Genomic DNA, 26,892 nt, shown 5'->3' with positions numbered 1-26,892 from the left:
TTGATCATAGTTTGATTTATAAATGACTAAAGGTTAATGACCATGGACCTACAAGTGGGAAGAGCAATTTATAAAGGCTGCTCGCATCATTCATTTGGGAACCTCATACAGTGCAGAGAAAGGCTTGGATGTGGATAGGATGTTTCCACTAGTGGGAGAGTCAAGGACTACAGGTCATAGCCTCAGAAATAAAGGACGTTCTGTTTGGTAGGAGATGAAGATAATTTTCTTTAGTCAGAGGGTAGTGAATCTGTCGAATTCTATGCCGCAAAAGTTTTTTTTCTATGTTTCTACGTGGTTTTCTATGTTTCTATGTTGTGGAAGCCAAGTCAGTGGATAATTTTCAGGCAGAGATAGATAGATTCTCGATTAGTACAGGTGTCAGAGGTTATGGGGAGTGGGCAGGAGGATGGGATTAGGAGGGAGAGATAGATCAGCCATGATTGAATGCTGGAGTAGACGATGGACCAAATGGCCTAATTCTACTCCTACCCCTTATGACCTAATAAATAATATTCTTCCTGATTCTCCTATTTTGTACATTGAATAATGACTAATTCAAAGCGGGTGGGAGAGAGATTTATTGTTACTGGCATTTTTCACAGTATCAGGATTTTCCATTCAATTAAAAGCTTTCTGAAGTGTAACCATTCATATAATTTAAGTCGTTTGGTCATGACAGTTCCACAAGTTTGATAATTACCAGGTTATCTCAAACATTGATAGGATCAAATCTTGCCCAGGATACAAGAAAGAACTTGCTTACACTTTAAAATAGTGCCATGGAATCCTTTACATCTAACTAATAGAGCAAACAAAGCTGACTTTTGTTGAAGAGGAAGGCATTTTCGGCAGTGCAGCAGTCCCTTAATACTGAATTATAGTATCAACTTACATTTTTGTGCACAAGTCGCTGGAGTGATACCTGAATCCAGAATCTTGTGATTCAGTTGCTATTCTAATAACTCAGCTGACACTATGCAGGATGATCACACAAACATTGATGTTTATGGTCTTGACTGGTCATTCAAATGCTTTGGAATCATTTCCAAGTCTGATCCATGTTACTGAAAATCTGGAAGTGCACAAGTTTTCTCCAGCAGCTACTATGCACATGCAGAAACATACGCATCTTGCCTTCCACGTACTTTAGTCAACATCGTAAAATGTGTAATGACCTTTTTATTAATTATTGAGTTTAAAAAAAGAAGGTTTCAGGGCCTGTCCCACTTGGGCGTCATTTACGCGACATAATTTACGCGTCGCAACGCACGACACGCGCACGTGATGCGCACATGGCGTGCATTACGCGCGCATGGTGCGTGGTGATGTCGACAGTGACGCCACCTGCGTGACGCGCAAATGACGCCCAAGTAGAACAAGCCCTTTAGCCGTGTGCTTGGAGTTTTGAATTTACAATCGGTAGGATTTTGTTATCTCACAAAATTGTTTTATGCACCCACAACGGAACAAGTAATACTCTGTTAAGATGAATCACCACTTGCATATTTAAAGTAACTGACCCACATAAACCCAAATGAAACCAAAATTAAATGGTTAATGAGCACAGTCCGGTTAATAAATGTGATTTTAACAAGGTCTGGACCATATGAACCTACAATAACAAAATCAATATTCTCTCTATTGATTGTGCAGTATTCACATATTGCGCTGATCTTTGGGTAGTGCAGCAATTTTTTACAACTAAATCAGAACTTGATGTGGCCTACTCATTGATTGCAGACTGCACCACACCTGCTACTTGGCTTCTTTTGGACTTTTTTTCAAAGAATTACTCCTACCCATTTGTTACCGAGATCAACCACATTGTGTTATTTGACTGAGAAGATGGCCCTGTGAGCGTTCTCTAGACCTGTGACATTGCTGCTGTGACCAGCCATTAAAAATGCCAAATTAATTAAGATTTTAGCTTTTCCTGCCTTCATTATAAATCAATAGTTACCAGTATCATTTTTACACAATGCAAAATAAACTTCCTCTATTTTATCATAAGTATGGTTGTACAATTTTTAATGAGCAACCTAAAGTAAAGAAATACTTTAAAAAATGAGGAATTAGTAGGAGACTTGTCTTACCATGCAGTTTTGACATAGATTTTCTTGAGCACGGAAACGAGCCCTATGGCCTTACTCCTCCATGCTGACCATGTTGCTTAACCAAGCTAGTTCCATGTGCCTGCGTCAGAGCCATATCCTTCCAAATATTTCCTTCCAATGTGTCTTCCCAAGTGCCTTTTCAGTGTCATAGTTGTACCCGGATCTACCACTTCCTCCGGCAACTTGTTCCATATAATCACTATCCTTTGTTGAAAAAGATGTAATTTACATCTTTCTCACCTTAAACCTTTACTTTTTTTAGTTTAGACTCCCCTATCCTGAGGAAAAGAACATAACTGCCCCTGCCTTCAAAAACCTCAATAAGGCCAACTCTCAGCCACCTACGCTTCAGGGAAAAAGTCTTGGCCTATCTGTCCAGCCTTTCCTTATAACTAAAAGCTTCAAGACCTGATAACACTCAAATCCTGTTTGCACTCTTTCCAGTTTTGAATAAAATTGAATACATTTTGTTAGCCAAGTACAGTGCCCTCCATAATATTTTGGCAAAGACCCATCATTTATTTATTTGCCTCTGTACTCCACAATTTGAGATTTGTAATAGAAAAAGTCACATGTGCACATTGTCAGATTTTAATAAAGGGTATTTTTATACATTTTGGTTTCACTGTATAGAAATTACAACAGTGCTTGTACATAGTGTTTGTGTCACAGCAATGTCACGTAAATGAAAGCAGTTATGTTTAGTATTTTGTTGCATATCCTTTGCATGCAATGGCTGCTTGAAGTCTGCGATTCATGGCCATCACCAGTTGCTGGGTGTCTTCTCTGGTGATGTTCTGCTAAGTTGTATTGCAGCCATTTTTAGTTTATGCTTGTTTTGGGGGCTCGTCCCCTTCAGTTTTCTCTTTGGCATAAAAAGCATGCTCAATTGGGTCAGATCGGGTGATTGACTTGGTCACTCATGAATTCACCATTTTTTAGCTTTGAAATACTCCTTTGTTGCTTTAGCAGTATGTTTGTCTTGCTGTAGAATGAACTGCCGGCCAATGAGTTTTGGGGCATTTGTTTGAACTTGGGCAGATAGGATGTGTCTATGCACCTCAGAATTCATTATGCTACTACCATACGCAGTTGTAACATCAATGAAGATAAGTGTACTTTGCTCCACTTAATTTAATATGTTAATCTTTGTCCCATCTGTCCACAAGACCCTTTTCCAGAGCTGTGGTTGCTCTTTTAAGTACTTCTTGGCAAACAGTAACCTGGCCATCCTATTTTTGGAGCTAACCAGTGGTTTGCATCTTGCAGTGTAGCCTCTATATTTCTGTTCATGAAGTCATCTGCGGACAGTGGTCATTGACAAATCCACACCTGACTCCTGAAGAGTGTTTCTGATCTGTCGTACAGGTGTTTGGGGATTTTTCTTTATTATAGAGAGAATTCTTCTGTCATCAGCTGTGGAGGTCTTCCTTGGCCTGCCAGTCCCTTTGCGATTAGTAAGCTCACCAGTGCTATCTTTCCTCTCAATTATGTTCCAAACAGTTGATTTTGGGAAGCCAAACCTTTGGCTGATGTCTCTTAACAGTTTTATTCTTGTTTCTCACTCATAATGGCTTCTTTGAATTTCATTGGCTCAACTTTGGTCCTCTTGTTGATAAACAGCAATAAAAGTTTCCAAAGATGATGGAAAGACTAGGTGCTGAGAGCTCTCTTATACCTGCATTAAGGAGGCATTTAAACACACCTGAGTCACCTAAAGAGTCGCCTAAGTGGGACAGGCCCATAAACATGACTGCTTTCATTTACATGACATTGCTGTGTCCCAAACATTATGATGCCCTGAAATTGTCACTATGTATAACCACTTGTGAAACCAAAATGTATTAAAATTGCCCTTATTAAAATCTGACAATTTTCTATTACAAATCTCAAATTGTGGAATACAGAGGTGATGGGTCTTTGTCCCAAACATTATGGTGGGCACCGTAATTGGCTGCCAGAGCATTTCTGAGGGACAAATTATCAAAGAGGCAGGATAAAATTGGATGTGTTCAGGAGTTCTTGCTTTAGATTGCAAGTACGGCATGAGAGCTGACTTGCTACTCGCAAGACATTTTGGCCACCTCCAAAACTATATTCATCTCAAATGTAACGTGGGTTTTCTACATTCTGTAAATGGCCATATAAGATTTTTATTGTGCATGTTTTTTATTCACCCTCATTCATATTTTACAGCCAAGTGTGTTAAATCTATTTTTAATGTGTATTTATGTTTTGAAAGAAAAATGTGGCTAGCCTTCAAAGATTTGTTGAGTATCAGTCGCAAACTTCTTAAATTGCAAAATCAATTTGTGACTGCCAACGCGCAAAATTGGCCCAGACCTCCTGAGTGCAGTGAATAAATCTACCCAGGCTAATTTGTGCAGCACTAAATTTTCAGGAAACTAATGCCTTTTCAATGCTTGACACTAAGATTTGCTTACTTGCACGATAGATGTGGTTTATAGGGCCCTTGTGCAAGTGATAAATGGTTGTTGGTTACACGGTTGCATAAAGTGATCATTTTGGTCTTTGGAAGCTTCATGTCATGATTTGAGGATGTTTATCAAATGTGAAGTATTTCTTGGATGTTTTAGAACCATGAATTAGTTAGTAAGTATGCTGCAAGAAGATTTGCGTCACGGGCTGCTGTTTATTGTGAAAAAAAAAAAGCTGTTGATGATTTGATGCAGTTTTAGCTTTTTGTCTCTTCCCTTGTCTCCTCATTCTCAACTGTATAATTTACTACCTCTTATGATTCTCTTCTGGGTTTAGAAAGTGGGGAGTGAGTAGTGGTGAGGTGGTAAGAAGGGACTGAAAAGACCATCTGCTCTATGGTTTTGTGTTCTTGATTGGTGTGCTGGGAGTGCAACTTATCTATGGATGTCAGTATTTCACCTTTATCATTCATTGCACATTATCTGCCTGTGTGATTAGTATAGTACCACCACAGCATTGTATTTTTATTTGTTTACACAACATATTGATGGAAAGCATTATTATTTTGGTGTTTTAACAAATGTTGTTGATGCTCGATGTAACTTGTCAAATGCTGAAATCTTGGCACAGTTCAGCCTGTAATGCAAGGGTTATAGCCCTGTCTCGCGATGCGAGTCCACCCACCAGTGATCCCGAGTGAAAGAAAAAATCAAACTCATGGTTGTCTATGAGATTCCAAGTTTATGTTCACGAGTTTAAACGAGTTCCCATGTGCATGTCTAAGTTTGCCGTTTACTTCTCATTTCTGCGATGTACCAAGTTCCCCTCCCGGGTTACCAAGTTCCCCTCCCGGGTTACTCTTGAGCCAACAACGACTACCGACGTGTGGAAACATCATCTCATGGTAAAAATGATGTAATGCAGTTTTTTTACTATAAAAAGCCTCCCATGAACATGGACAAAACTGCCCCGATGATCAGCTTCTCCGTGTCTCTTATGTAGCTGCATGCTTCTCTGGGACGCCGCTCGATTCTCAGATTCTGCTCAGATGCATTCCCCACATAAATGAACGAATTGTGACAACCCATTCATTTGTTTGCAAACTCCAGCCACAGGCAACGTACCTCATATGGGCGGTGCTGTGTAAGTGATATGGTGATGTCTTATCATGTAATTAATCGCTGTGTGTTTGCAAACAAAAAAAGCAGGTTTAACCTTTTATCAAATCGTTCCCTATCATTGCTACAATGCAATAAATGGCATTTAATGTACGTGACTGTCAAAGAAAGCACAAAACGTAAACGTGTTTAAGAAACGGACTGCAGGGAGAAGTTCACAGCTTTTGTAAATCGATTAAATTCAGGTAGAAGTTGAACTCAAGATTTAAATCCGCTGAAAGCTAGGTTTCTTAACGCAGGATAGATGTTCTGTCAGAACGGAGTTGCTGAATAAAATTGTCTACCGTTTTCCTCCGTTTCTTGCATGACCTCGGCTTGCCAGCTTTATTTCACAATCTGTGATCTGTGTAATGTATATAAGTGTAAAATAATAAACTCACCAAGAAGGTCCAGTGTTCTCCCCTTTTAGTTTAGTTTAGAGATACAGAGCGGAAACATGCCCCTCGGATCACCGAGTCGGCGCTGACCAGTGATCCCAGCACATTAACACGATCCTACACCCACTATGGACATTTTTACATTCACCAAGCCAATTAACCTACAAACCTGTGCATCTTTGGAGTGTGGGATGATCTCGGAGAAAAATCACGCAGGTCACGGGGAGAACTTACGAACTCAGTACAGACAGCACCCGTAGTCGGGATCGAACCTGGGCCTCAAACGCTGCATTCGCTGTCAGGCAGCAACTCTACCGCTGCACCACCTTGAATGAAGGGCTGTTTTAAGTATCGAATAGAGGAGCTGGACAGCATCTCATACAGTAAATATATTCTGATTCAATTTATTCAATTTCAGAACTTAATAAAACTAGGCAGGATATCTGCCCCACACTCGCTGCCATTGTGCAGCAAGGAGGCGGTGGCGATGAACCGGGCGCTTGAGGTGGTGTCTTGGGCAATTTGTTAAAGCTCGGGGTCGGCCGAGCCACGGATCATCATCGGCGGGTTGAGATATTCCAGGACTGACCCGGCGGTGTGCCAGCAGAGCTTGCTTGTGTGGCTGCCGTTAATCTCCATAATCAGGTCCCGAATGCCCTCGGTACTTGGTCGCCGCGGTACCTTTGCAGTTCAACATGTCCATACAACGTGCAGAGCCAATCTACAATGGCCATACATTGGCCTTGCCTTTGCAGCGCCAATCGCTCCATAGATTCGCCTTGTAGGACATTCAGACCGTTGGAAAGTCCCATGCAAACAGATGGGTTCTGACAACGAAATGCATTAATCCATCTGACTGGGGCATGCCCGCGGCTAAATTCGCCCACCCCTTCTCCCTCCCTGGCGTTGCGCTAACTCCCTCCAAAGGCCAGCAGTTTGGGACAAAGAGGAAACCTCCCTTCGGTGTGACATTCACTCCGAGCTGGACCAACATGCTGCAAACCAGAGTGAAACATGGAGGGCCAAAGTTAAGAACTCGCGTTTCTCTCTGCTTCATATACGTGGGAATTCCCTCAGTATGGTCATTTTTCACGCGTTCCGCCCGGTGTTAACTCCGACCAAACCCACAAGTTATTCACGAGTCACCACGGTAAACTCACGGGCTACTACGGTATTACAACGAGTTTAAAAGTATCAAAATTTTCCTTCAAGTGTATATTTGACTCGTGGAAATCTTTCAACATGTTGAAAAACCTTCATGAGTTAACACGTTTTCCAAGTACCTAGCGTTAGCATTACGAGTTGCTAAGTTACGTCCACGATATCTGACGTTCCCGCTACGTTAATTCTACGTGATTACCACGAGTTTGATTTGTTTTAAACTCGGGATCACTTGTGGGTGGACTCACACCGTAAGACAGGGGTTTTAGGGTTTTGGTGCAGTCTGCCTCATTGCCGTAAATCAGACCTTTCCACAATTACCACCACCTGCCTGTGGCTACCATTGGCTTCACAGCCCAAGTCCCTTTGAATGTCTGTAAATAAACTGCCAGTAGATATCACATCAGTCAAGTTGTGTAATGCCTCTTCAATATTGTTTCCTGCCTATCATGAATATGTTAAGAAAATCACAGTTTCAAAATTATTTAAACAGTATTGTTTAATTGAAATGGAACATTTTTTCACAACATAATGACAAATCACGAATTGTACCAATTGTCATGTATGATGCATTATTCACTTTAGGATGTACAAATGCATTGCTTGTTAGGTTGCCTCGTTTTGCATGTCTTTAAGGCTACTTGAAAACACAGGAAGAATTATATTTTGTTGACATTTTCTTTTATGAGAATAGGGTCGGGCTATTCACTCCTTCAAGCATGTTCTGTCAATCATTCAGGCAATGGCTGGTCTGTCTTCAATTTCTTGTTTTTCCCTTGTTTAAAGCAGCCACCACAACATTCAAAAATTTCAATTCACTCAGGACTCTAAGTATTTTGGGAGAAAACATTACACATTTCCACAATCCGATTTTTTTTTTTGCGAAAACTTCTGGTTGGTTTCAGTTCTGTTGTTAAGGATGTGCCAGCATATTCTTGATTCACCCTTGTGCGGACAAATGATTGGCCGTGTTATTGCAGGACCAGGTCTAACCTGGTATAAGTTCAGGAGACAGATTCAGTTCGCATAAGTGTAGTGTGTTTGCATTCAGGCATTTACTACCAGGTCCTAACCCAATAAGGAATATTGAGAGAAGATGAGGTTCTGGTTCCGATACTTAAAAGCTGTGCCTTACTAAGGAAGAAATAGGGGTAGGATTAATCTCACTGTTTCTCCAACCATTTTGTTTGTTTTGCCTTTCTATCAAATAAAACAGTCATACAGCAGGGATACAGGCCCTCTGGCCCAAATTGTCCAAGCCAGCCAGGATGTCCATCTAACCTGAATCAATTTTCACCTGTTTGGCCCCTATCCCTCTAAAGCAGTAAAAGAGTACAAGTATCTCCAAAAAGGATGGATATTTCATTTTAGTATTATGAAGTTTCAGTGACACAAGATATTTACATGAATTCTGCTGTTCTAGCTTGCATCGTAGATTGTAGAAAATATTTGTTTCTATAGTTTAATATGGAATGTTCCAAAATAATTCTCTGAACAATTTACAGGATATTTTAGTGTTACCTCACACTACAATGTTACTTTCAGAATTCTTTACTCTCCAACAATGTTCAGAGAAAATCAGAATAGAATCCACTGTATGCTGCCACTTTGTGAAAAGGTAATAACGTATACATGAAGCCTGGGCTAATAGTTGGAACACATTCAAATGTACAGCCCCTGGAGATTAAAAATTGGTATCAGTAAAAGTAATTAAAGTTATCTCATGTTACGAAAGCTTAACAGGCTCACACTTTTACTTTTTATGCTTCTCCTGGCTAATTGTTACATTGTTGACCGATGCATTGGTCTAATAAGCCAGTCAATTGAATCAAAATATGTCCATTGTTTTGAGTGTTTATTAAAATTGTCTCGGCACAACAATGAATGGACCCCAAATACTGGCCTTGCTAACAACTCCACAAATCAACGGAAAGTTGAGCAGTCAGGCAAGTCAGCCAACATTTGATCACTTCATAGTGTCACAGAAGTACCTTGTTTTGGTACATTTAAGCAATCTCAGGTTAGAAGTGATCTTCCTTACTAGCAGCTGAGATCTGAAAGAGACCTGCATTCCTCAGAATGCTTTTGGAACTTAAGAGCTAGCTCACATTTTTAAATGAAATATACTTAGAGTCAGCATTCTGCACGCCGGCTTCCAAATGATTGCACTTGTGTATAATATGATCTGATTGAATTGGATAGCACATGAACCAAGCTTTTGTCAGTACCCCAGTACATGTGACAATAATAAATCAATACAATACCAAATATTTCCCCACTTTGATCAAGCTTTTGTCCAGGGCAATCTATGCTCCTGTTTATCTCGTACTTTGTAAACAAAAAAATTAAAAGCATTATTTTGGTTAATGATCATGTTATCAATGTGGATAATAAATGTCACAAGTGATTAGTTTGCCAGGCAGGTGTATTGGAGCAAATTGTTATTTGTAAAGCAGAGATAACAAATCTTGAGGATGATACTGTTTTACCATGGCAATTTTTTACAGAATACAAGTTGCTCAGAAATTTGTCCTACACTTCATGCAGTTTTGTAACTAGGGTTATACACTATTTTTACGATGATTGTGATGTATGAGCCTTGATGGGCTGTTGTTGTTGCATGTTAATTGGATATGTGTTTAAAAACTTACTGAGTACTAAATTGTTCACAGGTAGTAGACGAAAGGGCCTGTCCCACTTGGCCGTCATTTGCGCCTCATTTACCCATCATATGTAAAATAGGTCGACTCGCGGGGTGCGTGTAGGTGACGCACGCATTGCACATGGTGAGGCGTGGAATCGCATGCAGTGGCGTACGATATCGCACGGCGCTCCAGGATTTCTTAGTGTAACGAAATCCTCGCGCGCCACCTGCATGACATATCGCGTACGCACACAGACGCACTGGCGTTGCCTGCCGCATGGTTACATCACTGTCCGTAAACATGCGACGCCGCGCGCCGCCCATACGCAGTCGGCCCGCCTTTTACGCGTCATGTAACTTCTAACATCGTCCACACAGACCTCTTCCTGGGTTTCTTGCTAACCTTTCTTGTTGTACTCCTGCCTGGCTGATCAGTAAGTATGAGGGCTGCTCCTAACAGACGTCTCTGTTGTTGCTGTAGCAATAAAATCTGTAGTTCCTCCATGATGGTCTTGATGCAGAATAGGGAAGCAGTGTATTCTAATAACGTCAAGCGCACCAGGCGGCTGTGGTGACGCGTGATTTGCGTGCGACATCACGCGTCACGATGCGTCGACCTATTTTACATATGACGTGTAAATGAGGCGCCAATGATGGCAAGTGGGACAGGCCCTTAAAGCTGGTATAGTATTAACATGGAATAACTTATCAAGGTTTATTTTAGAGCCAAAGAGAAATTATTGAAGTTCAAAAGGACTGGGTATTTTTTTTTCCAGATATGATGCCATTGGTTTCACACAGATATTGGTGGATATAAACTCAGACAGTGGTGGAGGGGAACGTCATTGAAACGTAGAATAGTGAAAGGTTTGGATAGAGTGGATGTGGAGAGGAAGTTTTTTTCACTAGTGGGGGAATTTAGGACTAGAGGTCATAGCCTCAGAATTAAAGGACGTTATTTTAGGAAGGAGATAAGGATTAATTAAATTTAGTCAGAGGGTGGTGAATCTGTGGAATTATTTGCCACAGAAGGCTCTGGAGGCCAAGTAGATTCCTGATTAATGTGGGAATTCAAAGGTTATGGGGAGAAGGGAGGAGAATGGGGTTAGGAGGGATAAATAGATCAACCATGGCGGAGTAGACTTGGAGGCCGAATGGCCTAATTCTACTCCTATTCCTTATAATCTTGTATGAAGCAAGCTGTCAGATGAGATAGTTGAGGCAGGTACAAAAACAACATTTAAAAGACACGGACAGATACATGGATAGGAAAGGTTTAGAGGGATGTGGGCCAATCGCGACAAAATAGCTTAGATGATATTTCCATTACTGTATGCATTGATATGTTTTCTATTCAGGTGTTTGAGCTAAATGGTTTACCCCATTCCTGTGGCAGCTTTTTGTAAGCAGCGCACATTTGGAAGTCATAGCCGTCGTCTTTCCAGGGGGAGCGTTGTTTTTTCATGAATCCATATAATTACCTGTCCCTTTATATTAGTACCATTACAATTAATAGTAATTGTCTTGCAACTTTTAGTTAAATGTATTTCTGAGTCATGCCAATTTGTGATTTATTTGGGAGAAAATGAAGTAGCTTTTGTTGAATGCATCGAGGCTGTTATGTGCTTTCTTTTAAAAATGATTTCTTCCAATGCAGACATATCTCTGAATAGTACAACAACCTAATTATTCTTAATTTGATTCTCCGTATGACATTTCCTTGTTGATGTTTTGCTATTTATTGACTTAAGTGGCATTCTGAAGATGTGGGTGTCATTTGGCATAGTGACATTTGAAGTTGGGTGCTTTCCAGAGGTATTTTAAAATTGCAGTCTATTTTTCAAATATACACATGCTCATCATATATCCATTCATGAATGGAAATGCTTGCTGTGTTAATCCTTTCGATTTTTCTTTTTCATTCCTCCCAACTCTTTATCAGTCGTTAGTGTTGCTTAAAATTTTTTTTTTTTACAAATTTTGATACAAAAATCAAATTTTCAATTTCTCATTTTATTTTAATCTTGCCGAATGTTTTGAAATTGTTGCTCTGTTTATTTCAAATCAATAAACAAAGAGATTATTAAATCAGGGGACTGACATGGTTAGTTTAAATATGGAAATGATGTGAAAGATACAAGCGATACATGCACTCAGTGCTTTGTAGTGAAAATATGTGATACAGTAAACACTCTATTTTAACGGACCCCTTTATAATGGATTTGGTTATAGCGGACGGACCCCCGACTTGCACCGCCTCCCCAGCCACTTAGAGTGCATGCTTCCGAGGACCCTGCCTGACTCACAAGGTGCACCAGTGAGCCCTTCTTCACCCAGCAAGGTCCACTTGAAGTGGATGTTCTTGCGGTTCACGTTGTAACCCCTGGCGTCAGCTCTTTCTTTAGGCCGCTGCCACCAACGAGAGGGGCTCCCGCCCCTCTCACCAGCTGCTGCTTCTTCCATCGGTATGCCTCGTCCTTCTCGTGTCGCTATGTCCACTTGGCCTCTTTCCCTCCCTCCCATCGCTGCCGACTCCAACTCCTTCTCTGAGTTGCTGACATGCTCCATCTTGGAAGCAGCAGGAGGTGAGACGGGTGGTGAAGAAGGGCTCGCTGGTGCAGTTTAATGGCTAGATATAAGGTGAAATGACACAAAGAGCAGCAGTAACTCAACAGACAGAATCATTCCGACCCAAAACGTCACCTATCCATGTTCTCCAGCGATGCTACCTGATCCGCTGAGTTATTCCAGCACGTGCCCTTTTGTGTATTAGACATCATATGTAGTTCATTGTTTCAACTGCATATAATGATAATATCGTACTCGGTTATAACGACCAATCGGGAATCACGGACACTATCCCCCCCGCCCCCTCCCCGTGCTACGGTCCGTTAGAATGAGGGTTTACTAAGTTGTGAAATTTGAATTGGCATGTTACCTGTTTTCTGTTTTGTTTGTGTGTTAAATAAAGGCCATAATGTCTGCTGTTTGCAAGCATATTTTGATTAACTTCCAAATTGTTTTTTGCTTGTTTGTACAGGATATCTGAAGATGCAACTGTAACGACAATTGAAGCACTGAAAGCCCGCATCCGTGAATTGGAACGACAACTGTCCCGTGGAGATAGATATAAATGTCTTATTTGTATGGTAGGCAATTTTTATTTTGTGACCTCCTCTTGTAAAATTCTTGTCCTTTGTTTACAAATGTTTACATTTATAGGCAAATCATACAAGTATGATTTATTTGAGGTTCTAATACTTTTGATTGAAATTTTTGAAAGTAACATTTTAACTTGAGGTCATTGATAGTGAACATCCTTCTGCCCAATGCCTTGGTGAATCATTTTAATAATCCAGTCTCTAATTGGTATATTATCCCCTCACCTATATTCACCTATTACCTGCCAAATTTTGTCCTGCCGCTCTGCTCTTCCAGCTTTCTTCCTCTCACCCTCCACACCATCAGTCTGAAGAAGGGTCCTAACCTAAACAGCACCTATCAGGAAGAACGTTTAAACCTGGGCTGCTGACTTACTTTAGCACTTAATTTCCTAATTGGTGTGTAACTGTTTGATCTGTTGAAAAGTGAAAATTCAGAATCTGCACAAATGATTGGTAATTTCCAAGAAATTGATTATTGAATTAAATAACTATAATACCGTTAAACTTTCTTCCTGATAGATTGTATCCTGAAGCTCTTGCCAGTTTTTGTGTAACTGCTTTTTCCCTTTTGTTCCAAATATAAGCAATCTTTAAACTGTTGACTTTTAAATATGACGTCTTCCGATAATGGAAGGCACCAGGTTTCTAAAAGGAATGGGTTTAGATTTATTTCTGTTCTGATGGTCAGCTTCCACTGCTCACATGCATGAGTGAGGCTCGTAATTTGCTCGCAGGACTTTGCTGAAATTTAGGTGCCCAGGAAAATGTGAGTCCTATTTTCAATTTTGCTGGTAAGCTTTAATAATTGCTCGTTCAAAAAAATAAATTGCATTTGAGCTACGATACCCGCTGTCATGGCACCAGTAATCCACCACCACATCAGGGTGATTTTGTCACTTAAAACCTGCTGTTTCTGTAGATGAATGATGAGAAATACTGTATTTTACGTGATTTGGTATGATCTGCTTTTTCTTCAAATGTATTACTGCTTATAGTCCCAGGTATTTCTGCTTTCTGTTCCTATTCCAACACTAATTATTTTCCACTGGGTTGTGTAGCTTCTCTTGTTCAGTGGCACAATACCAAACTGAATGCAGCATTCAATTTTCAACTTGACCTATCTATTGAAGTGGACCACTAACAAATGAGCAGTGCTTGCTATACATTGAACTTTCACTTCCCTGGGTAGACCTTACGGGGCTCGATCATCTGAATGGTTGCACATGACTAGCCTGCAGTTCAATGGGTTGGGCCTGGGGCAAACTGTACTCTGCCTGTCCATCATTAGCACAAGGAGGAGGCCACATGATCGAGCTCTATCTGCTTTGAAGATTTGTAATGCTTGATTGTTCCAGGCCATTACCTGATAAATCTTTCAAGACATTGCTCAGTTTCCTGTTTTTGTAACATGGAGAGTGGCTTTATAATCAGCCTGAATCCAAGTAACGTCACAGCGGAAGAATGCCTCTCAGGATGTCAGTTGCCTCCGAGAGGATATATATAAATTTTTTACAAATTAACCTCCCTTGCCTGTTTTGCTGTCTTAAAAATGTGACAACGTTCACTATCCCTTATGATGAGACTAAAGCTCTGCTTTATTCCTGCTTAAATACCTGCCACCCCTTCCTCCACTAGACTCGCCATCCCTGACCACCAGTCCATCTCAGACCCCATACTTTGGAATTCCCCACACACTATGGAATTCTTCCACCGCAGAACGTGGACCATTCACTTATCTCCATTGTATTTCAGTGATCTGACTAACTTCCACTGGCGAAAGTGTGACTTATCGGCAGTTCTGCAGTTTGAAAAGATACAGCAATCAAATACAAAACAAACTGGCATCCCCTGGTGTGGGTCTGAAATCTGTGGGAGCACAAAACAGTGACAGTCCTCTTCAATCATTCAGATAGTTTGAGTCATTGGTTTTATTGGTTTATCATTGTCAGGTGTATGCAGATAACAGTAAAAAAAGAAATTCATTTGTGTGGTATCCAGACAAATCATACAATACACACAAGTACATCAAGGTAGTGTAAGAAAGAAAAAATAAACAAAAGGCAAACTGTAGTGTGAAAGCTACAGAAAAAGTGAAGATAAAAAAATTTCAAGAGCTGCAACAAGCTAGATTGGGAGAACATATATTCATCCTTAGCATATGTGAAAACTGATAACAGAGGGAAAGAACACATTCTTGAATCAGAATCTGGAATTCTTGAATAATGAACAAGATCTCGAGGTGCTCGTATTCAAGGCCATTGGTAGTCAAGTCAAGTCAAGTTTATTTGTCACATACACATACGAGATGTGTAGTGAAATGAAAGTGGCAATGCTCGCGGACTTTTGTGCAAAAGACAAACAACAAAACAACCAAACAAATTATAAACACAATCATAACACACATATTCTTTTACATAATAAATAATGGAAGGAAAAACGTTCAGTAGAGTTAGTCCCTGGTGAGCTAGGCAGTGGTGAATAGCTCATCCAGTTCAAACTTCACTTCCGCTTGGGGAATATGTAAACTGTTGTCGGAACAGTTGAAGTGAATACCCGCAGCAGGCAGAAGGAATAACACTTACCCGTTAGATATTCCAGGACTGAGGAGCAGGAACTTGCTACTGTCACATCCGAGCACGATGACATTTTGATTAGGATGCAGACACCTCCGTCTCTTACCTTATCTGACGACATTGTGTTTCATCCAGTGAATTGACAAGTCCTTGGTTGTATGGCAAGGTCAGGTGAAGCAGGTGTGAGCTATGTCTCAGTTAAGTAGAACACCCAACAGTCTCTCAGTTTGTTGAGATAAATGAGGCTAGCTTAGAATTCATTTTTTTCAATAGCTTGGACATTTACCACGAGTATTCTGGGAGGAGGAGAGGCCATGAAACCTAAATATTTCACTCTCACCCACAGAGCAGCACTCTCCTCTGCTTCCTGGATAAATGGCTGCATCTGGTTGTTCATTCCAGAAGATAGGTTAATGTGTCTGATGGGGTCAGGGGGTCGTATCACTGCTTTGGGCGTTCCAGAGGATCACGCCTCGCTGCTCAGTCAGGCCATGGGGTTGGGTGGTGATCCCACCGATCTATATACTTATCGGGTCAAGTCTTACCAGACAGTGTGGTAAGTTGCTGGTCACTCCTATTATTGTACATCATGGTACCAGCGTTGGTATCCATGTCTCGTCGATGCTCCGACCGGATCCGGTGTTCTGCTGTGAGGTCAGCTGCTCCAGAAGGATGATATTTTATCTTGGATCATGGAGTTGGCCACTTCAGAATGCCAGCTATTGCTATGAGACTTGGACAGGTTGGGGGAGTGGGCGGGTGCATGGCAGATGATGTTTAATGTGGGGAAATGTGAGGTTATCCACTTTGTTAGCAAAAACTGGAAGGCAGATTACTATCTAAATGGCGTCAAGTTGGGAAAAGGGGAAGTACAGCGGGATCTGGGGGTCCTTGTTCATCAGTCTATGAAGGTAAGCATGCAGGTACAGCAGGCAGTAAAGAAAGCGCATGGCATGTTGGCCTTTATAACAAGAGGAGTCGAGTATAGGAGCAAAGAGGTCCTTCTGTAGTTGTATAGAGCCCTAATGAGACCACACCTGGAGTATTGTGTGCAGTTTTGGTCCCCTAATTTGAGGAAGGACATTCTTGCTATTGAGGGAGTGCAGCGTAGGTTTGCAAGGTTAATTCCCGGGATGGCGGGACTGTTATATGCTGAGAGAATGAAGCCGCTGGGCTTGTACACTCTGAAGTTTAGAAGGATGAGAGGAGATCTTATTGAAACTTATAAGATTGTTAAGGGTTTGGACACGCTGGAGACAGGAAACATGTTCCCGATGTTGGGGGAGTCCAGAACCTGGGGCCACAATTTAAGAATAAGGGGTAAGCCATTTGGAACGGAGACGAGGAAACACTTTTTCGCACAGAGAGTTGTGAGTCTGTGGAATTCTCTGCCTCAGACGGCGGTGGAGGCACGTTCTCTGGATGCTTTCAAGAGGGAGCTTGATAGGTCTCTTAAAGATAGTCAGGGGATATGGGGAAAAAGCAGGAATGGGGTACTGATTGGGGATGATCAGCCATGATCACATTGAATGGCGGTGCTGGCTCGAAGGGCCGAATGGCCTACTCCTGCACCTGTTGTCTATTGTCTATTGGCAGTAGATCATAGGTCTTGTCGATTGCCTATCCATGTCCTCCAGAGCTGCTGCTTGACTTGCTGAGTTACATAACATTTTGTCTTTTTTTTTAATTTACAAGTCAGCCAGCAAGTCAGTGTAGGTGATGTCGTCGTAAGTGATTGCATGACTGTAGAGGAAAGAAGTTCTGATTCCAACTAGATCTTTATTCATCTAATCTTTATCTAACCTTGATATACACATTGTGTGTTGTATTTCCTTTCATTACATGAGTGTTCATACAAATGTCCCTTAAGACCTTTCGGGAAAGGTGCAATATAAATTCAATGCGTTTCTTTCCACACTCTAGATATTTGTCTGTTTGGATTATTCTTTCTTTACAATCTTATGTGCTTTTGATGCCACTCATTACAATACCATAGATGTATGGTTACCATGCCATGTAATGTTTAAAATATTTTCCAACGGACATACGAAATCGACTAAAAGCCATCTGTAAAGAAAAAAACAGAACCTCTTAATTAGCCAACGATTGCCTGTATCATGAAATGGTGCTCATAAGATTTAAAAAGACTCCCAGAACACTCAAAAAATCAGTTTTGATATGGCAGTGAATTTGTTCTATTTGCATATTTAAATACAGGTGTGAAACTCTCTCCTTTGCCAAGGATTGGAGTTAACATAGAACAGTACAGCACAAGAACAATGTCTGTGCCGAGATGCTAAGATCAAATCTTATTTGTTGCCACATAATCCATATCCCCCCCATTCCCTACATATCCTAATGCCTAAGCAGGTCTCTTAAATGCCATTATCATATCTGCCTAAACTATCACCCGTCAGTGCAAACCAGGCACTCTCCACCTTCTGTAAATAAAAAGCTTGTCCCGCACATCTCCTTTGGCATGCAGGGGAGTTGCTAATGTTTTCTTTGTTGTTATCTGTTGTTAGGATCTGGACCTGGCAATAATCTTGCAGCATTATGCAGATGATATTTAAATTAGATTAGAAACAGTAGATGTCAAGTTGGATATTTTTCTAAAAGTAAATACCTGAGAATATATTTGTAGAATGCACCTTATTGTAGGAGATCCTTCAACATTATTGATATGGCTTATAGGTAGAATGAATAAAATCCACATCTTCATGGGCTGTTAGCACATATACAAGCGGTTTGTATTAAATCTACACAATATATTATTGTTTTTACCGTGAAGCAGTCACTAGATTAAAATTATATCCTCCTGGTTATAAATATGTAATGCCATAATTATTGTTGGATATGAAGCTAAATAAATATCAACCCATTCATCTTGCAACACTAACTACCAATGATCATGAATCAGTTTCAGGATTGTTATTAAAAACCAGCCTAACCACTTGTTAGTCAAAAATAGAAGGGACTCTGGTTTTGTGGATGTATTGAGTTTATTTTTCTTGAAGCAGAAGAGATTGCAAGAGGATGTAGATTGCATTTAAAAAGCAGCTGCATGATTATCTGAAAGGAAAAAAGTTCCAGGACTGTTTGGAAGGCTAGGATTGGGAGTAGGATTAGCTGGATTGCTCTCACAAGGAATTGATATAGATTCATTGGGCCGAAGGCCGCCTTCTCACTGTTTAAGAAAGAGCTGCAGATGCTGGAAAAATATGGAAGGTAGATAAAAATGCTGGAGAAACTCAGTGGGTGAGGCAGCATCTAAGGAGATGCTGCCTCTCACAGTAATCAGTTTGTGATTTTGTGAATAACGTTCTGGAAGACGGATATGCTACCTGTGCATTTCTAATTGAAATTGCTGAGGAGCTGATAACTCGTTAATTTTAGAAAAGTTCAATGTGACCGAGCAGTCAAAAGCTTAAAACAGTAAACATTCATGGTAAAACATGGATATAGAACATAGAAGAGAACAGCACAGAAACAAATGCTCCAATAGTGATCATAATGTCAAATTAAACTAATCCCATCTTCCTGCACATGATACATATACCTTAATTCTCTGCTTGTTCATGTACCTGTCTAAATCCATTTACAATGTCACTATCATATCTGCATCCACCACAGTCACTGGCGTATGTTCCAAGCACCTACCACTATGTAAAAAAAACTTGCCTTGTGCATCTGCTTTCAATTTTCCCCTTCTCACCATAAAGCTATGCCTTCTATTAATTGACATTTCCACTGTGGGGGAAAAAGATACTGATTTTCTGCACAATTTCATTTTCGTAAGGGGAGGTTTGAAATTTACATCCTTGAAAGGAGGTGAATGCAAGTCCATATGAAAGTGTATGAAGAATTTTGAGAAGTAAGAATGTTTTTTAAAAATTAAATCTCATTTACTGGACAAGGTGGCACATATATAAACAAGTAATAAGAAAATTTGGAACTGATGTCCGGACATGCTTCATCAGTAGAAGTAGTATCAATATCAGGAATAGGCTTCCACACAGAGTAATGAAGGCAAAATCTTGTTATCCAGGATGAAAGAGCTCACAACATTGTCATAATTATAAAATACCGAATGTATTACTATTGGTTTATGTAGTGCATACATTCCCTAAATATTGTGAAACCCACTGTGATCAGTTTGCATTAAGATCAGACTCGTCCAAATAACAAAACAGCATGCACTTTAAGGTAACAATGAAGCCTTTGGGAACTAGTAATCACAACATATTAGTCTTTGGTTATTTGGCAGCAAGCAGCAGAAACTTTGGAATGTTTCCAAATACATTTCAAAGGGACGAGAAATATCTGAGGATATTTAAAGCTATAATGCCCAAAACATAACAATGAACATAACCAAAGCTATTGTAACTTAAACAGATGAATAAGCAATGCAATAAAAATGGGGGGGGGGGGGGGTATAGGAATGTCCCATCGTGGTTTCCAGAAACAAAATGAAGCATAAGGATGACCCCAATCAAAGGCAAGTGACAGTCACCAAGATTCGTTATCCTTCCTCGTCCTTTTCAACTTCTCTGCAGTATTTAATATATGATCACACAATCCTCCTCTTACACCTCTCGTCTGTTTAGTTTAAGATGAATGCCTTGCTTGATTCTACTTTTATCTGAGTGATGGCATTTCTTTCCACTCCTAAAATGTTCTCAGTGGGATACCTTGAGCATGTTGAGCAACTTAGCAAAATTATTTAACACTGGCCTCTAAAGGGGCGACCTAATCAGCGAGTTCTGGCGAGTTTGTCCTCGACTCATACTCGCAGCATGGTCGACATGAGGTCGTAGGAGGTCTTTGTAATTCTCCTTCATGCTCGAGAGTAGTCCCCGTGTACTCGAGGCCTCAGCTTGGTCACAGCGTATTTTTCAACATGTTGAAAAATGCCTACGAGTAAAAAAAGGTCGCCATGGAAAAAATCTATACTTTTTTTACTCGTAGGTTTAGTCGTAGTAGGTAGTAGTAGGTCGGCATGTTAGTCATAGGTAATCGAAGGTAGTCGAAAGTAGTTGTAGATAGAAAATTAAGGGGGTTCTTATAGAAACTTACAAAATTCTTAAGGGGTTGGACAGGCTAGATGCAGGAAGATTATTCTGTTGGGGAAGTCCACAACAAGGGGTCACAGTTTAAGGATAAGGGGGAAGTCTTTTCGGACCGAGATGAGAAAATAATTTTTTACACAGAGAGTGGTGAACCTGTGGAATTCTCTGCCACATAAGGTAGTTGAGGCTAGTTCATTGGCTGGATTTAAGAGGGAGTTAGATGTGGCCCTTGTGGCTAAAGGGATCAGGGGGTATGGAGAGAAGGCAGGTATGGGATATTGATTTGGATGATCAGCCATGATCATATTAAATGGCGGTGCAGGCTCGAAGGGCCGAATGGCCTACTCCTGCACCTATTTTCTATGTTTTTATGTTTCTTCATCACAGTCAAAGGGAGATTGAAGGAGGTCGTCTTCACTCTCCACTATTCGGTGTCCAATTTTCCCGAAGTTAATCAAAGCTAATCTTCAACATCGTCGAAGGAGGTCTTCTACATAGTCGAATGAGGTCTTCAACATGACATTTTTTTTCAAACTCTCCTAAACTCTTCTGAACTCGCCAATTAGGTCGCCTAAGTGGGACAGCCCCTTTAAATTAGAGACAAAATGTGGGAATCTGAATGTACACCAAGCATGCAATCCTTGTGCAATGAGTAATGACAGACTTTCGGATAATGTAGCATGGTTTTCTACACGTCAGTTACATCTGTATTAATCAAATATTTATAATGCACATTAATTATCAAAATTAAATGTAGATTACTTGACGACATAATTATTTACAATATGGGAATAGGAACGCATCGTTTCTCCCCTGCAAACTTTCCTGCGTTCAATTCCGAGAATGGCTGATGCATGCCGGACTCCACAAGCCCATCTCGGCCCAGTTCCCGAATGACTGGATAATGAAGGCCAGTCAGTATCAGCTTTTATATTTATTGTTGAGTTGTCTTAATTTTCCATCTGCAGAATCAGATGCCCACCTTGTTACCACTGTTTTCATTATGTAAATGAAGGGCATGTCATCACATTTTAGATCATGATTCTTAATCATCGGTTCTACCAATCATTGTAAATAATTTATCTTGTTATGTTTTGAAAATAGTCAATTTGCATGTTATGTTTCTAAATTCCACTACATGCATGTTAGACATATATAGGGTCAGGATATAATTAGACAATAGACAATGGGTGCAGGAGCGGGGCATTCGCCCCTTCGTGCCAGTAGCGCCATTCAATGTGATCATGGCTGATCATCCACAATCAGTACCCCGTTCCTGCCTTCTCTCCATATTCCTTAACTCCGCTATCCCCAAGAGCTCTATCTAACTCTGTCTTGAAAGCATCCAGAGAACCAGCCTCCACCGCCCTCTGAGGCAGAGAATTCCACAGACTCACAACTCTCTGTGTGGAAAAGTGTTTCCTCATCTCCGTTCTAAATGGCTTAATCCTTATTCTTAAACAGTGGCCCCTGGTTCTGGACTCCCCCAACATCGGGAATGCGTTTCCTGCCTCAAGCATGTCCAAACCCTTAATAATCTTATGTTTCAATAAGATTTCCTCTCATCCTAAATTCCAGAGTATACAAGCCCAGCCTCTCCATTCTATCAACATATGATAGTCCCGACATCCCAGGAATTAACCTTGTGAACCTACACTCCCTGCACTCCCTCAATAGCACGAATGTCCTTCCTAAAATTTGGAGACGAAAACGGCACACAATACTACAGGTGTGGTCTCACTAGGGCCCTGTACAACTGCAGGAGGTGCTCCTTGCTCCTATACTCATCTCCTCTTGTTATGAAGGCCAACATGCCATTCGCTTTCTTCACTGCCTGCTGTATCTGCATGCTTACTTTCAGTGATTGATGAACAAGGACCCCCAGATCCTGTTGTATTTCCCCTTTTCCCAACTTGACACCATTTAGTTAATAATCTGCCCTCTTCATTTTGCCACCAAAGTGGATAACCTCACATTTATTCACACTAAACCTCATCTGCCATACATGTGCCCACTCACCCAACCTGTCCAAGTCACCCTGCATCCTCATAGCATCCTCCTCACAGTTCACACTGCCACACAGCTTTGTGTCATCTGTAAATGTGCTAATATTACTTTTAATCCCTCATCCAAATCATTAATATATATATTATAAATAGCTGCGGTTCCAGCACCGGGCCTTGCGGTACCCCACTAATCACTGTCTGCCATTCTGAAAGGGACCTGTTAATTCATACCATTTGTTTCCTGTCTGCCAACCAATTTTTATCCATGCACCCATTACCATGTGCACTAATTTTGCCCACTAATCTACTATGTGGGACCTTATCAAATGCTTTCTGAAAGTCCAGGTACACTACATCCACTGGTTCTCCCTTGTCCATTATCCTGGTTACATCCTAAAACATTTCCAGAAGATTAGTCAAGCATGATTTCTCCATCGTAAATCCATACTGACTCGGACCGATCCTGCTACTGTTATCCAAATGTGCCGCTATTTCATCTTTTATTATTGACTCCAGCATCTTCCCCACCACTGATGTCAGGCTAACTGGTCTATAATTCCCTGTTTTCTCTCTGCTGCCCTTCTTAAAGAGTGGGACAACATTAGCTAACATTCCAGTAAACCTAGGCAGCATTCCATCTCTAACTTCATATCCGTCCAAAATGTAATGCCAGGAATTGTCTTTATTCCAGTTATGCTCTAACCAGGGCATTGTAAGACCGCCTAGAGCTTGTTGGTACCACTTTATATCAAAAATGTTTTTCCAATGATGTAGATAATCTCTGCAATTGGGGGAAAAAAATCAGAGAAAAAAGTTTAGGAATAAACATGATTAGTATATGATGAATGAGGTTGAATTGGCAGAGGAATAATTTGCTTGACCTGCTGCATTGTTGATAGTGGTGAATATTAAAGTGCAACTTTTGTCAGAGATTAACATGGTATTGGTTAACCATAGATTGATGTATTGTATATAGTTCTGGTTGCTGCAACACAGAAACATATCTCGGTATTTGTGGAGACATTGATATCATTTGCAGAGATAGCTTGTATAAAACTATTTCCAATTGGTATTTTAGCTCCATCTTGTGGTAGATATCCAATGCATTTTGTGATTGTTTAAGAAAAATCTCATTGTTGAAAGACTTTAGCCTTTATCTTTAATATTGTGGGGGGAAATAAAATCAGTGCCATTTTGCTATTCCTGCATATTTGTAGCAAGAGTATGGAAACTGAAACTACAATCTCTTGTTTTTTTTAATTTCTTAATATTTGTGCATATTTCAAAGCCATTGTGGATTATATGCCAAAGTGATGCAGTTCTAGAGAGATCTACACATATTTTCTTTTTTGCTTTCTCCTGGAGATGTTGAATTGTTGCCCCAGTGTTTGTATTTCCAACCATCCAAACATGACATTCATGTGAGATTATTTTTGAGATGCTCTCAGTCAGTTGTACACTCACTTGGGACCACACTTTCTGAATGACCTCAATTGCAAGGCATCCTTTATTCTTGAAATACTTTTTAGTTGTTGCTCTACAGCAAACTACAGAAATTGTTATTAAAACTTGCACCCTACTTATCATTATGGCTTATGCACTCTCTAAGCCATTACAGTTATGATAACATCTGGCCTGTAATGTTCTTGCTACCAATATAGAATGACTATTAAACAATAAAATGTGAACATTCTGTTTCCATTTGACAAGGAGAGAGAGAGCGAGAGAACATAGCATGAGTTTTTAAAGAATTTTAGAGCTGCTTAAGGATTTCCTCAGCAAATAGATAGAAGGAATGTCTTTGATTTTGCTTGGGTTTGCTTGCAGTTCTGTAGAAACTACTAACATTTCTCAATAAAAGTGCAAGTATATTTAGCATTTCCTTTAGGAATTGTAGTAGTAAACTTAGTAGTGAAGTGCAGTTGATCATTCCCAACCATGGAGCAGACTTTGCTGAGATGCTGGGAATCTGCTTTTAAATCTAGCCCAACCTGTGGCTAGGAAAAAAGTACGGATATATTTTAAATATATATTTGTATTGAGTTTAATATTTTTAATTATTTTAAAATGCTGTTTAACGTTATTAGTTGTGGATTTAGTTTAGAGTTTAATTTAGTTTGGAAGTACAGATTAGAGATATTTGAACAGTTTTTCTGAATGTCCGTGGTTTTAAGTCAGTAAAGGTAGACCTCTATGGGAGGAGCTTGTTCTAGCTTACCTGTCCTTAGTGTGTCATTCAGCTCCTGCCACTGCTTTGCTCTGGGACTTTGTAGACCAGTGAGATCAACTTCCAGATGTGGTAAGGGGCAGTTTCAGGGAATGCAGAATTGGAAGCACAACAGGCGAAAAGGGATTTGGGCATGGTGCTGAGGTAGAAGATTTCCCATGATCTTGATAGTGGAGCAAGCTCAAAAGCCCAGAGCACCTACCTCTGTTCTTATTTCTTGGGTTCTTAAGACCTACTAGGGAAAATCTGGGCCACGCTACTGTGGTTTTTAGTACCCAGTGCTGCTTTTTATGTTGATCAAACTTTTTCAACTTCTTGGAAATCACAGTTTATGTACTGTGCCACACACTTCTATAGTGACTTGTAAATTGGATCTTTGAAAGCTTACAATATGATTTCTAATGCTAGTAGAGGGGATAAGTGAGCCAACATCAGCATCCCCTCCAATGTCCTCTTGCCCAAATATCTAGGCCCTAAAAACACTCAGTTATTTCAAAGCCTGATTGAAGACCACCATAACAGGCACACCATCTCCATTCTTCAGTATAGAAAAGATTACCAGGTGAACAAATTAAATGCTTCAAGGATGTTCTCAAAGTCTTCTTGGAAAAATAATAAGAATCCCACCAATTTGTGGGAATCCCAGGCCCAAGAAGTAGAGAAGGGACATTCAGGGTTATGCCATCGATTCCAGTCATTGTGAGCATAGAGATGTACATGATAAATGGCAGAGATCACCAGCTCCCAAACTAATCTGACCACCTTTGGCAAAATTATGTTGGATATTGTCTTCCAAGCCACTGAACTGAAGAAGCAGCAAGTTATTTTCAAACTTGATTTTTTTTCTGGCTGCAAAAGCTCTAACTGATTTTTAAAAGTTTATTTTCAAGTCTTTGGTATTCAGAGACATTTAAAAACTAATAAAGTGGAAGTAAATAATTAACGTTAAAAGTCATTGATTTAAAAAAAATTGAGTACCCCATAAAATAATCACGTCAAGTGAGATGATTTTGAAAAGTTAACTTGCCTTCCGTTTTGCTCCTATTCTTTGCTGGATGTCTGTTGGTCTCAGACTGGCAGGATCTGAGATGCGATTTTTATCTCCCCCCTCCCCAAACCATGTGTAGACTTCCGCACTTATCAGTAAGTCATGGATTTGACATTGCGTGAATGGAAGACTGGTATCTGCTACAATTTCAATAGTAACACCAGATTTTTCCAATCAGTACACCCAGTAACGGCTAATAAAGTAAAGACTATATTGTTTTCAAAGTTGCTGCATGTGTCTGAGCAACATTTACAAACTGCACATTTCCTAAAAATAAATTTAAACTTTAAAATGCAGATGTTTCGATCGCACTAACAAAAAATCCAATGCCATTTCAACAGTACAGAAGATTGTAGACTGAGAAGTGACCATCAGGACACGAACCTCATTGCTGGCATTTATAAATCATGGGGAGAAAACCCCAACTGTTTATTCAGTGGTCTGATAATAGCAATTTAATTGGATTAACTCCACCAACAAAATTCGTCTGGACTCTTTTGATAGTTGGGTAATTGTCAAAATGGCAGGTATGAATTTGTTATTTTAAAATTAAGAAAATAACTTCATCTGAAACAATTGAAACATTTGAATAATTAATTTGATTAAATAATCCCCAAATTATTGAAATTAATTTGTAACGTCCTTTCTTCCTCATAACCGTACAAATTCCCTTTAGGCGAATGGGCTTGTGGATTCTACCCACTAGAATTAGAGATCAAATTCGCCAGTGTAAATGCTGAGGAATCCCAGAAAATTCCTGATCCACAATAGGAATCCATGCAGAGACCATAGGTGGATTACTGCCATTAGAACTCCACTTGTAGGTTCACCTATATTGCATTTGTGCAAGCATCCACTTGTAGGTTCACCTCTTTTGCATTTACCAAAC

The 26,892-nt window shown here is 40.2% G+C and overlaps 1 protein-coding gene across 7 annotated transcripts in view; it reads left to right on the top strand.

The window, feature by feature from the left end:
• The window catches only part of rnf220a (ring finger protein 220a), a 419,208-nt gene that overhangs the window by 372,603 nt on the left and 19,713 nt on the right, over nt 1-26,892 (top strand). For all 7 annotated transcript variants that reach the window (XM_055641650.1, XM_055641651.1, XM_055641652.1 and 4 more), the window contains one exon: nt 12,957-13,065. In XM_055641650.1, coding sequence (XP_055497625.1) covers nt 12,957-13,065 — 109 coding nt within the window. The remainder of the gene's footprint in view (nt 1-12,956; nt 13,066-26,892) is intronic.

The sequence above is a fragment of the Leucoraja erinacea genome, chromosome 10, assembly GCF_028641065.1.
Source record: "Leucoraja erinacea ecotype New England chromosome 10, Leri_hhj_1, whole genome shotgun sequence".
NCBI classification, from domain to species: Eukaryota; Metazoa; Chordata; class Chondrichthyes; order Rajiformes; family Rajidae; genus Leucoraja; species Leucoraja erinaceus.
The sequence above is the reverse complement of the archived record's forward strand: the minus strand, read 5'-3'. Positions and strand labels throughout refer to the sequence as shown.